The sequence below is a fragment of the Oreochromis aureus genome, linkage group 2 (genome assembly GCF_013358895.1).
Source record: "Oreochromis aureus strain Israel breed Guangdong linkage group 2, ZZ_aureus, whole genome shotgun sequence".
In the NCBI taxonomy this organism is placed as follows: domain Eukaryota; kingdom Metazoa; phylum Chordata; class Actinopteri; order Cichliformes; family Cichlidae; genus Oreochromis; species Oreochromis aureus.
In genome coordinates, this window is record NC_052943.1 from 16,528,414 (window position 1) to 16,541,166 (window position 12,753).

General features: G+C 40.0%; 1 protein-coding gene across 4 annotated transcripts in view; it reads left to right on the plus strand.

Moving 5' to 3' along the window:
• atp11c (ATPase phospholipid transporting 11C) overlaps positions 1–12,350 on the plus strand; it is a 42,995-nt gene extending 30,645 nt beyond the window's left edge. The window contains exons 17-31 of one of the 4 annotated variants that reach the window (XM_031742747.2): positions 52–155; positions 262–443; positions 1,224–1,490; positions 1,654–1,825; positions 1,935–2,037; positions 2,140–2,285; positions 3,149–3,208; positions 3,846–3,973; positions 5,378–5,513; positions 5,600–5,665; positions 5,826–5,929; positions 6,056–6,212; positions 8,339–8,447; positions 9,403–9,434; positions 9,720–12,350. In XM_031742747.2, coding sequence (XP_031598607.1) covers positions 52–155; positions 262–443; positions 1,224–1,490; positions 1,654–1,825; positions 1,935–2,037; positions 2,140–2,285; positions 3,149–3,208; positions 3,846–3,973; positions 5,378–5,513; positions 5,600–5,665; positions 5,826–5,929; positions 6,056–6,212; positions 8,339–8,443 — 1,730 coding nt within the window. In that variant the 3' untranslated portion in view covers positions 8,444–8,447; positions 9,403–9,434; positions 9,720–12,350. The remainder of the gene's footprint in view (positions 1–51; positions 156–261; positions 444–1,223; positions 1,491–1,653; positions 1,826–1,934; positions 2,038–2,139; positions 2,286–3,148; positions 3,209–3,845; positions 3,974–5,377; positions 5,514–5,599; positions 5,666–5,825; positions 5,930–6,055; positions 6,213–8,338; positions 8,448–9,402; positions 9,435–9,719) is intronic. The other 3 variants (XM_031742827.2, XM_031742981.2, XM_031742907.2) reach the window with 3 other exon arrangements.
• The last annotated feature ends 403 nt before the right edge of the window (positions 12,351–12,753 follow it).

Below are 12,753 nucleotides of genomic sequence, written 5' to 3' on the forward strand. Positions count from 1 at the left end.
ACATCCCTGATGCTGGGTGTCTGTATAATAGTGGGGTTTTTTTGTCCCCAGGTGAAACACTGCTTTTTTGTAAGGGAGCCGACTCCTCCATCTTCCCCCGAGTCAAACAGGAGGAAGTTGAAAAGATACGCATGCATGTGGAGCGTAATGCAACAGTACGTGGTGGAAAGCATCTCATCTTCCCAAATTTAGATCTGTTGAAATGATTTCCTAACATAACATTTTGTCTTTTATAACATCAGCTGCTATTTTACTGTTTAGGATGGTTACCGAACACTGTGTGTGGCCTACAAACATCTCACCCCTGAGGAGTATGACCAGGTAGATTCAGGATTAAGGGAAGCTAGACTGGCTCTGCAGGACAGAGAGGAGAAGCTCATGGCTGTTTACAACCAAGTGGAGACTGGAATGAATCTAATTGGAGCTACTGCTGTTGAAGATCGGTGGGTGCTCGCACAAAATATACAATTGTGCTGCTCTTAATTGTGAAACTGCTGTGTTGAAACCCCAAATATGTTGATTCTGTTCATCTGGACGTAGCGTTTTCAGTGGGAGAAACATTTCCGTGTTGAAAGCTGCTGAATATCCTTAAATCTGCATACTTGTGCTGTTCTTGCCCCTTAATAAAAATCAGTGCCAAAAAAAATAGATGGTGAAATCCTCAGCATAGAGAAATCCCAGAATACACAATATTATTCATATGGAAACCAAAAGAGTGCAAAAGCCTGTGATAAACAAATCACCAAGTCTTGTCCTGAGTTAATTCCTCCCTTTGGGGATGTTTTAAACATCTTGAACTGTCACTTTTTTCATCATGTATGACTTTGGCTTTCTATTTTCATCTGACTAGTTTGAATCAGCTAAAAGCCCTTCTTTTCAGAGCTTTTTAATTTAAGCTCACGCTGCCATCTTGTGGTTAAGTTGGGACCTACAATCAAAGATTCCAGCTTTTAAAAATAGACTGCATGAATTACAACAGTTTAAGTCTAAAACACATGCACTGACTACAACAAAGGAAGTAAACATATTCGTGAGTCACCATTTATTCATCATTTAATATACAAACACTCACACTTTTAAAGGACTATGCCTTCCCAAACCTGAAATTTGTGAATTTAGCTTAGCTTTTTTTTTTTTTTATACATGCATATAAACTATACGTAATTGTAGGTATTCTTGCTGCTAGTAGTCATAATGATTCTTTTCTTATTATTATTCTACAGTCTTCAAGAGGAGGCAGCAGAGACTATGGAGGCTCTGCAGGGAGCAGGCATTAAAGTGTGGGTCTTAACAGGAGACAAGATGGAGACGGCCAAGTCCACCTGCTATGCTTGCAGATTGTTCAAGAGGAACACAGAGCTGTTGGAGCTAACAGTGCGTACTTTAGAGTATCCAGGAAAGAGGCGTGAGGACCGACTGCATGACCTCTTGCTCGAGTACCACAAGAAAACTGTACAGGATGCACCACCAGCAAAGACGCGCGTTGCCAGGTTGGCTCCTTAGACTACATAAGCCTGTGTGCTATATGCTGACATTATTCTGATATTTATTTATTTTTTTGATAGTGACTTTTTATTAGGGGGTGGGGGGCAATAGTTTAACCAAAAATAACATTAGTAACGATTGAACTATTTTGTCTACTCTGTATTGTAGGAATTGGTCCAGCCAGGATTTTGGTTTTATCGTAGATGGAGCCACTCTGTCGATGGTGCTCAACTCATCCTCTGAAAACAACTTACATGACTATAAGGACCTATTTCTGCAGATTTGTCAAAACTGCACGTCTGTGCTCTGCTGCCGCATGGCTCCCTTACAAAAGGCACAGGTCAGAACAGTGATTTAATAAGTGGAGAAATAAAAAAACTGAATTGATTTCTTTCACAGTGAAAGGTTATTTCTGATTTTATTCAGCTGTTGTATCAATCTATCTATAGATAGTTAAAATGGTGAAGAACTCCAAAGGCAGCCCAATCACCCTTTCTGTTGGAGATGGAGCCAATGATGTCAGCATGATTTTGGAAGCTCATGTTGGCATTGGTAAGAAATGTCATGCTGAAGCTGATTTAGCTATCTTTAATTACTCTTCTATGTGTAGTGGAGTGCAGAAATGTATCATTTGTTTTGGCCTTGGTGTTTCAGGCATTAAGGGGAAAGAGGGTCGACAGGCGGTGAGGAACAGTGATTATGCCATCCCCAAACTCAAGCACCTCAAGAAACTTTTGTTGGCACATGGGCATCTCTACTATGTTCGCATTGCACACCTGGTGCAGTATTTCTTTTATAAGGTAAGTGGAGATTCTGTATCCAGGCAACTAGGAGCACCCACTAGAGGCTGACAGATATATTGGTTGACTGATACTGTCAGCCAGTTTTAGCTTTTTGCCAATATGTCAGTATCAGCATAACATGACCATAATATGGGTGTCAGTGTTTTCCGCCAGTTGCACTTTGTAATTGCCCTTTCGTGAAAACACGTTTGGAATGCTACAAACACAACGATCAGGTGCTCAGAGTGTAAATGACTAATCAGTGACTTGATGTGGAAATAAAACAAGTTCATAAAGTGCATGGTTATAATTTGTCAGATAAAAAAGATTTGTGATATCTGTGGGCGTTTCGTGTGCCTGAAAGAAAATAAATATTAACCCATATATTGGATTTTTAAATCATTAAATATCAGTGACAATCTTAAAAATCCTATATTGATCAACATCTAGTACCCACAAAAAGTCATTTGGTATCTTAACACTGGTGCAGTGGTTAGCACTGTCACCTCACAACAAGAAGATCCTGTGTTTGGATCCACTGGCTGACTGGAGTCTTTCTGTGTGGAGTTTGCATGTTCCCTCGCTTGTCCGTGCCCTCTCACCGTATACATTAGCTGTCCCACAATCTAAATTGCCAGGTGTGAACATGAGCATGAGGGACTGTCTCTTTGTGTCAGCCTTGCCATTGACTGACAACCTTTAGCTCCACCGCAATCCTGAATCCTGGATAAGCAGAAGGAAATGGATGGATAAACACACGCTCATACACACATATAGTATTATATGTGTGAGGGAGAGAGATTTGACTTGAATTAACAAGTTAGACTGATTTTTAAGTTGAACTCTGTATGAACCTGTTTTCATTCTCTGTTCGCCTGCAGAATCTTTGCTTCATCTTACCACAGTTTTTGTACCAGTTCTTCTGCGGCTGTTCCCAGCAAGTAAGTATATCTAATTGAGGTTCAAAGACATTCTGAACATGAAAGGAAGTAGTGTTCCCTAAAATCACACCTCTGTGTGCTCCCGAATGCTCAGCTCTTGTCCTCACAATCCCCTTTCCTCACTGTCCCTGGGATGTATGCACTCTGTTATGGTCATACAATATAAATAGGCAAAACTCACACCGGTCATGTTGTGCCACCACGAATACACCATGACACAATATGGATATTTTGTAATCTTGGTGGCATTTGTTTGTTTTCCTAGTCTTAGAAAAAAATATTAAAATAGGAGAAAATCTTATGGAAATACTTTGGAGCACATGGATTAATTTTATTATTAAAAATCTATGATCTAGACATCTGTCATCCTTTTTAAGATCACTGAGTGATTATATTTTTGTGTGGAAAGGTGATTTTCTTTTTTGTTTTTTTTTGGTTCCCCCATCATGCCACTGGTCTCTGATATAGATCTTTCACAAGCACGTGAAAGATGTATATAAGCTTGCTCATGATGTGCTCTGTGCTCAAGTTATGGTGGTGTGTATGAGTTGTGTCCTCTCCGTGATATTAACCCCTCCTCCTCCTCCCTACCAACCCTTCCCTCGTCAACCTTTCCTCCTGCTCCCATCCTCCCCAGCCCCTGTATGATGCGGCGTATCTGACGATGTACAACATCTGCTTCACCTCTATGCCCATCCTGGCTTACAGTCTTTTCGAACAGCACATTTCCATTGAGATGCTCCTGGAAAACGCTACCCTCTACAGGTACACTGGGTTATAAAAGTAGATGTGCTTGTTATGTTCTGTCCTTTCATCAAAAATCCCACATTAATAGAGATTAGGAGATTCTTTTCTTATGTTTTAAATCTAGACTTGGATCACTGTTTTAAGAATTGGTAACACTATCCAGAGACTGTGTTTATTTTGAATTTAGGTACAGAATTATATTGTATACTTTTACTGTTGTAACTTATATCGTCTTGATGCATGCTCAATCATCCAGGTAAGTAAATCTCCAAAAGCTGATTCTGTTCATCTGGACGTAACGTTTTCAGTGGAAGAAACGTTTCGTCACTCATCCAAGTGACTTCTTCAGTCTCAGCTGACTGCAGGTTTCCCCAATCTTATAAACAGTACATTTGCATAATGACTGAAACCAGCCCACTGAAGGAACAGGCTGGGAGGTCAGTTCCTTAATCATAATTATGCAAATTCTCATGACCATTGATCAACAACCACTGATCAAGGCCCACTGATCAATGGCCATGAGTACCGTTCACAGAGAGTTGGGGAATGGCTGCAATCACAGCATGGTAAGATGGCGAAAGATGTACCCTTAGGCCCCCTCCTCGATTCAGAGATGGTCATTCCCTTTTCACCTAAATGGCCTCCTTGACTCCACGCTCAAACCAGCGTTCCTCCCTGTCCTTGATGTTTACATGTTCATCATTGAAAGAGTGTCCACTGGCCCATAGGTGTAAATAGACTGCAGAGCCAGCTCGTCTGTGTTGTGCCATCCGCTTCGCCAGCGGTTGTTTGGTTTTCCCGATGTATACATCCTGGCAATCCTCCTTTCGCCATCTTACAATGCTGTGATTGCAGCCGTTCCCCAACTCTCTGTCAATGGTACTCATGGCCATTGATCAGTGGGCTTTGATCAGTGGTTGTTGATCAGTGGTCATGAGAATCTGCATAATTATGATTAAGGAACTGACCTCCCAGCCCATTATTCCTTCAGTGGGCTGGTTTCAGTCATTATGCAAATGTAATGTTTATAAGATTGGGGAAACCTGCAGTCAGCTGAGACTGAAGAAGTCACTTGGATGAGTGACGAAACATTTCTCCCTCTGAAAACGCTACATCCAGATGAACAGAACCAACTTTTGGAACTTGTGACTTAATACTGTTACTAAATAAAGTCCTGGTTTAGGTTCAGGCATAATTTAAAAGTAAAAAAAAAGTAAAAATAAATATTTAATGAACAGGTTAAAAAGTTCTTCTGGTGAAGTTTAGTTGACTAATTTTGATGGTAGCTCATTTGTATTTACACAGTAACTTTTTTTGGCCACCATTAATACGTTATATAATGGTGTTGTCCTTTTGTGTGATAAACAGGAAATGTTACAGCAAGTAAATAAATTTGTTAATTTTCCTCTTTCAAATCTTTAGACAGATAGGTAAGAATGCCATGTTACGGTGGGGACCATTTCTCTACTGGACATTACTGGGAGTCTTCCATGGCTTGGTCTTCTTCTTTGGTGTTTGGTTTTTGTTCAGCAACCCAGCCCTGCAGGATAATGGCCAGGTTTGATTTAAATCCACTTCTAAACAGGTTTCATATATACAGTCTCCTAACTACAACTGCTGATTGTTTTACTTTTTTGACTGTAGGCTTTTGGGAACTGGTCATATGGAACGATTGTATTCACCATCCTTGTTTTCACTGTAACACTAAAGGTAAGCTCCACCCCTGTTTATTTTAACATTTATAAAATGTCTATCATTAGAGCAGATATGTGAGTTTGAAGCAGATATTTTGTTAGTCATGTCTTTTGCAAAGTTCTTTTATATGTTTTCTAAAAGATCTCTTACTTCTTTCTTTTCTCCAACATTCTAGTTGGCTCTGGATACACGGCACTGGACATGGATAAACCACTTTGTGATATGGGGTTCCCTGGCTTTCTATGTGTTTTTCAGCTTCTTCTGGGGAGGAGTAATATGGTTAGAAATCAACTGAGGGTTAAAAAAAAACATCTTATTGTGTAGTCATTTTAGTTGGCCTTTTCATTCTAGTCAAACATGTATCTCCTCCAGACAGTATAAACTGAAGTGTCATCTCTCCCCCAGGCCTTTCCTGAGACAGCAACGGTTATACTTTGTGTTTGCCAACATGCTGAGCTCGGTGTCAGCCTGGCTGGTCATCATCGTGCTCATCCTGCTCAGTCTATTGCCAGAAATCCTCTACGTGGTGCTCCGCAAGCCCCGCGGCCCTTACGCTCGACAGGTAGTGCTATAACTCTCTCTCTTTCTCTCTTTTCTCCCTCTCTCTTTCTCTCTCTCCCTCTCACTTCCCTTTCTTCGTTCTTTTCTAATTATTATTTTTGCTAATGGATTTTTTTGTTAATGGAGCATATGCTTAATATATTTTAGGTTGAACTGATAGAGGTTTATGAGGTACTGTTCAGGGAAGGATTTAAATCAAGGAATTTTAATGTGATTGCTGATTGTGACATTTGCATGGCTTTGCTAACATAGAGCAATGCAGATCTTTACGGAGCTGTTTGCCTCTCTTCACACTTCCTTTGCTTTGGTGTTAGATCATCAGGAAGAGGATGGTGGGAGGGGTAAATTACATCTCACACTATTCAGAAATGGAAAAAAGACATTTGAAAGCTAACACCCAAGCACAAATATCTGATCTATTACAGCCCTCTGCTGGCTATTTAAAGCATGACGTACATTATGCAGGTTTATTTTAAAGGGGTCGGTTAGCTTGTCATATACATTGCACGTTTTCCAAAAGCTAAGAGTGTTTTAAGAGAATTGTTTAATGAGAGAAGAAAAGGTTTTGAAAAGAAACCTAAAATAAGCCAACCACCCCCAAAACATATTTTGTGTACCAAGGGATAATTTTTTTAAGTTTCTGTGCATCTTTAAAATTATGCCTGTTGTTGAATTATTTCTGAAGGCTGTTTTTATTTAACTTCAACCAGAAGTCTGTCAAAGGCATATTTTGTCATTTCAGTGGGCTCTCTAATGTCTTTGCAAGCAGATGGAAATCATTGGTGGTATTCATACTTTTTTTTGGTGTTTTTTTTTTTTGTTTTTGTTTTTTTTTACAAATTTTTATTGTGTCTAGACTTGATTTTATTCCTTTTTTGGTGGGGGAGAAGTAATAAACTAAATGAGAAGTTTTACTCATATTTGTGGAGAGCCACATAACTTGCAGATTTGTACAATATTCAGTACTTGCGTATGTATGGTGCTCATATTTTTAGTTTTTAGGCTCATTTTTCACCTTTCCTACTTTTTCCTAACTACTGCTAATGCTTTGCTCTTTAACACACTCATAACTATCTCACCCTCTTATTTCCTTCTCTCTTACTTCTCTGGACAATCCTCCCTAAAGATGAAACATCGCCTTCCTTCCTCTGGGACATCCACTATCTTCATGTTGTCACAGACCGCTAGCTCTCACAGCTTCTCATGGAGTGACTGAGGTCTCTTTTTCTTTGTCAGCTTTTATACTTCAGAATTTCTGTGTCTGTGCAACACTTGCCTGTTTCCTACTTCTGTGTCCTTCCTCTCCCACTGTTTAGAGTCCTTTCTTCACCTATAATAACTCAGGCTGTTGTTTTGTAGATTTTAATAGTCCGATTTGCTTGGACAGATTAGGTCAGACATTTCAAATTTCTGATGTACTGTGTCATATCAGGAATGCTATCCTTGGAAGGCACCATTTTAAACCTTGACTTGAGTGATTTTCTTTGTTGTGAAACTGGGAAGAATGGCACGCTGCCACCTCTTCCAGCAGTGTGGAGTAGGACAGGTTGTCCATGCTAAAAACTTGCTGTTAGCCTGCCACGCTTGTCTGCCTAGTTGCATCAGTCAGTGTCTCCTCCCAGCTGCCTTTGCTGCTCCACTGCCTGCTGCCTTCGCATGTCCAGTCAGGTGGCTGCGGCACATCACAGCATCCAAACGTACCTGCATGAGGCCCAAATTCACAACCACATCCTGGATCCTCAAGCCTGACAGTGTGTGTGTGTGTGTGTGTGTGTGTGTGTGTGTGTGTATGTTTGTGCGTGTGTGTGTTTGTATATGTCTTAAGATATACTTATTTTGTGAAATTTGCGAGGATAGTAACCCTATATTATTTCAACCTATTAAAAAGTCGACTGAAGGGCTTCTAAAATGGATAATTCCTGGAAGGGTTGTCTAAAAAGGCTCCTGGATTAATTTTCATTGTCTACATGTCTACATCGAAGTCTTCCTGAATGTATTTAATTGTTCTTTGTGTGTATATATTTATGTCTGTGTGCAAAAGAGAGCACAAGACGGTGAGAAAGGCAAAGTATGTATGTGATTATCAGCGTAGTGTCGTCACTGGTGTCTCTTGCCTCACCCTTCTAGAAGAAGCTGGTTCAGTCAAGCGCAGGGGGCATCCAGTCACCCCGGTCTTCAGCCAGGCCCCTGCTCATGAGAACCTTTTCAGATGAGTCCAGTACTGTCAGTTAAACAGGTACCAGCCAACTTTCAGGCCATTTAAGCCAATCAGTGATTTGCTCCCCCTAGTCAACCAGTCCAGCAGCTCTCTCGTCTCTAACTTTGAGTTTTAACAAGGAAATCAAAGACAGTAGCATAAAGGCAGCATTTATTAAGACTCTTTGTGTTCTTGTGTGTTGTGTTAAGCTCATATTGGCTGGCTGAAGAGATGCACTTTTTCCATGCCTCTTGTTTTGTTTAATCACTTCTATTAAACTGACCAAATGGTGCATTCACTTGATATGTGAAGGCATCCATTGACCTAATGTTTCAAAAGTTTGGGGGTTTTTCTTGTGCAGACTCGTGCTCCTTTCAGCCTCCCTTTTGATGCTGAGCTTGTATTTACCTTTCTGCATGCGCAGATGTGCTTTCAAATCCAAATTCTTATTTCAGCCTCTCTCATTTTTGGACCTTGTAAGAGTGTCTGTGGTGGTTTCATCCTCTTTACCCAACAGTGTGAAACGGCAGGGCTGGCCTATGATTTTGGCCCCATTTTCGGAACGATTTGTACTGTTTGTAACAATGTGGTTTAATCATTTGTCGTGGTCACCGTCTTCTGTGTGTACATCCAAACCCTAATTGGTCATGGCTGTCTGCTTACTGTTTTATTTCTGAGTGCATTGCATGCCTCGGTGCATGATGTGATGTTGGCATAACCTCTGCCCAGATGCCACTTCATGACAGGGGGTAGATGAAAAAAATACAGAACACAAAAAATGTAAACACTGCGAATAATGAAAAGTAGCCATTGTGTTGTGATGCTGTGTTAAATATCCTTAGGTGTTTACATTTTGTTTTTGTCCACCCCCTGGATGAAGGACTGAATGTTGCACATATCCATCACTATTGACCATGGTCTCTGGTTGCCAATTTTAGAAAGAGACTGTATGACAGCTTGCAGAGTTTAACTCACATTTCTACTTTCCCTGTAGCCATCATTGGAACCCCTCCTACAATCATCAAGGTAAACAAAGAGTCAGCACTAACCTTCTGTATTTGCTTAGTGTCTCTGCTGAGCTTCAGCAATTCAGTAGACAATCAAATCAAATCTGGATCATTTCCTTTATTAATTTCTTTTTTAATCTGGTGGAGGAAACCGGTGGCATTGTAGTGACTTTCATGTGGTTAATCACTGCTTATACTCGGATGATTTGGGGGGTGATTTCAAGGTGTCTCGTCCTTGTCCTCTTGTTGGTATGAACTTCTGACGAAAACATCAGGTAACATCTGCTCACCCAATCCTTTTCAGATTGCAGCAGTAATGCCACTATCGTACAAGCATCTAAAGGAGCGCGACTAAAAGGCATCGAGGACTCATAACAGTCACGTCAACCTCATTCAGGGTCCCGTTGCAAGGAAGAACGTCTGCCATCTGTAAGGAGGAGATGGAAAAAAATCAGAAGAAACACGTTCTGTCTTTGAGAGGGTTTAAAAGTCTTTTGACTTGTGTGTCTCCTTCTCCGTCCTTCACTGTCCAACCTCAAAAAGCAGCCACCTCTCATGCATGCTTACAGAGCAGTGCTCTACATTCTTTTATACAGTATGTACTTAGACCCCAGGCATGAGTTTTTTTTCATTTTTTTGTACCTTACTATAGAAACGAATGCATACATGGCTGCCTTGTCAGTAGCTCTATTCAACTGCTGTTTCAACAAGCAGCTGAAATATCCACTTCAAGAATGCTAAATGTGCATGAAAGAAGGCTCAAAAGAACACACAACTCCACCAACGTTTGGTCTCTGCAATCTACAAGCTTTTTTACTATATTATCAACAGTTTCAGAGGTTATTCTACTTTATTGGTATCACACTTTTCAACTGTTAAGTTTTAAATTGTTTAAAATATTTTAGTAAACACACTCATCAACAGATCCAAATCATTTGGGATGAAAAGTTACTGAATGTGATTTCAGCCCAGCTCAGATCAGCTTAAAGACTGTTAGAATGGTTTTCTGGTTGTAGATGTTTATTTGTATCTAGTAATGCCATTTATATTGAATACTAAGCTATGAGGGGTCAGCAGAGGTCATATCAACCCTCAGTCCAAAAACTGTGTGTGTTTATGTAAGGCTAAGAAATGCATTAGAGATTTTAAGCATATTCTGGCAATGAGACATTGCTTGGAGCGTCACCTCCAATATTCCAACCTCAGAGATAATTTAAGAGAGTCAAATTTGAATGAGAAAGTTAATATATGTGCAGTAGTATAGAGATATATTGTTAGCATCTGCTCGAAGCCAAAAACATGAACGCAATGCGATCAGAGTCTGTCCGCACTCACGTGCCCTAAAAGTGATGTTTTGTTGTATGCGCGTGACACAAGTGTACGGCAAATGCACTGGGTGAGAATAGCCACAAATGCCTGTGTGTAATGTAAACCAGGATTACTTGAACCTTACTGATGTAGTTCTGTTAGACATTTTCTGCACTATTAAGGAAACTGGTTTATGCATTGTGTAGATGGTCACCAAGGCACATGAATATATGCCTGAGCACGCACATATCAGAGAAGAACATTACACGAAGAGTAACCACCTTACACATAAAGTCACACGTGTACTAGAGCCTAAATGAGGTATTTGTATTCTTACCCATTTACAAGTTTGCTTATTTTGTCTCAGTCAGGCTGAAGTTGGGGATTAAAGAAAACCAGCTCCAGATCGGAATAGTTAATGCCACTGTGAGACTCTACTCTCTGGAGTGGACCGTTTGGCCCTTTGTTTCTTCCTTTAACTTGTGTGTAGCGCTTCATACATTCCATTTAAACATAATTACATGATTTCAGACACTTTTGATAATGCTTTGGTTTGTTTCTTTTTTTTCCTTTCTTTTCTCCACAAGTGTATATTGTGTACTTTGCATATTTATTAAGTAAATGTAATTTGACTCACAAATGTTATATTTTTTATTACTTTCAGTTTTAAATTGTGGAGCGTGTTCTGCTTTGTGTCATTGTAGTTGGCCTGTTTTACTACAGCTCTGTTGTGAGACTGTGCCAGTGTCATTTAATAGTCCATTTTATCTACACAAAGACAGGCAGACCCTCCTCTGTGAAGACATTCAACATCCCAAAATTAGCCTCGGACCCAATGCCACTACTTTTTGTCTGGTGGTTTAACTGCAAGTTGAAGTTGAAAGCGATCACTGTTACTGATTATTCATGTTTAGATGCCAATCTGTATAGAATATGTCTTTATGGTGATTTTAACTACTGCTTCACTGATCTCTGCTCAAACATGCTGTGTATTAAACCCCCCTTACTGTAACCTAAATAGCTGTAAAAAATAAAATTAAAAAACCATCTGCACAATGGCAAATGCAGCTGTTAGGCCTAAGGGACTTTAAGGATTTATATGGAAAGCAGGAGTTTTGTTTTTTTATTTTTGTTTTGTTTGGTCACCTAAAGACTTGTGCCAGAGATAACTGGATGTAAGATGATCCACAGAAGGGGCTGCCTGCTTTGTTACCAGATATAAACCTTTAAGTTACATATATATGGAAAAAGAAGAAATGCTATTTTCGAAGCTTAAAATGTGTTCAAATCTAATTTTGCCTGTCTAAATTAAAAGTAAAAAGAATGGATTGTATTTTTAATGCAACCTTTTTCCAGCCACTTTTTAAAAAAATCAAAATGTTGAAAAAAAAAGAAAAAGAAAAAAAAAGCACGAGAGGCTTTGTGGTTGCGGACCCTGTCTGTGAGGGGTGGAGGTGGGCACAGCAGAAGTTCTGCGTTACACAGCAGGGACATCTTGCCACCTCCAGCCTTTTGGGTCTCCAGCTTCAACACTCTAAACCTCCAAGCTGAATGTACCTCTTTGAAAAAATTATATTAAAAACCAGATGTTGTTCTTTAATAAAGCAGAATGTTTTGAAGATACAAACTGCCTTGTGCTGCTTTGCACCACATGTTGTGTCAGCAGGTTTTGTCTGATGGAAGATCTGAATGTGTGTGCCTGAGGAGGGGAGGGGGTGACACTACTGACAGGCTAAGCTGGATCAGCTGAGTGACTGCTCTCCCACTGCTCCATGCATGGCCTCGGATAGAAAAAACAAAACATAAAACCGCCGTCACTGTATAGGAGAGATTTACATACATGCATATTTACACGTTTTCTGCACTCTGCAGTTGATCTATTCCAGGGAGTTGTGGGCTGAGCTGTGGGGAGTTGGGTTGAGAGAGAGACACAGCAACAGTATGTACACAATGCCACTCTTTCATATTTGTTCTTCGGTTTGAATGTGATTGTTGTGTATTAAAGGCTGTTTCACAAGGGTCAAACTTGT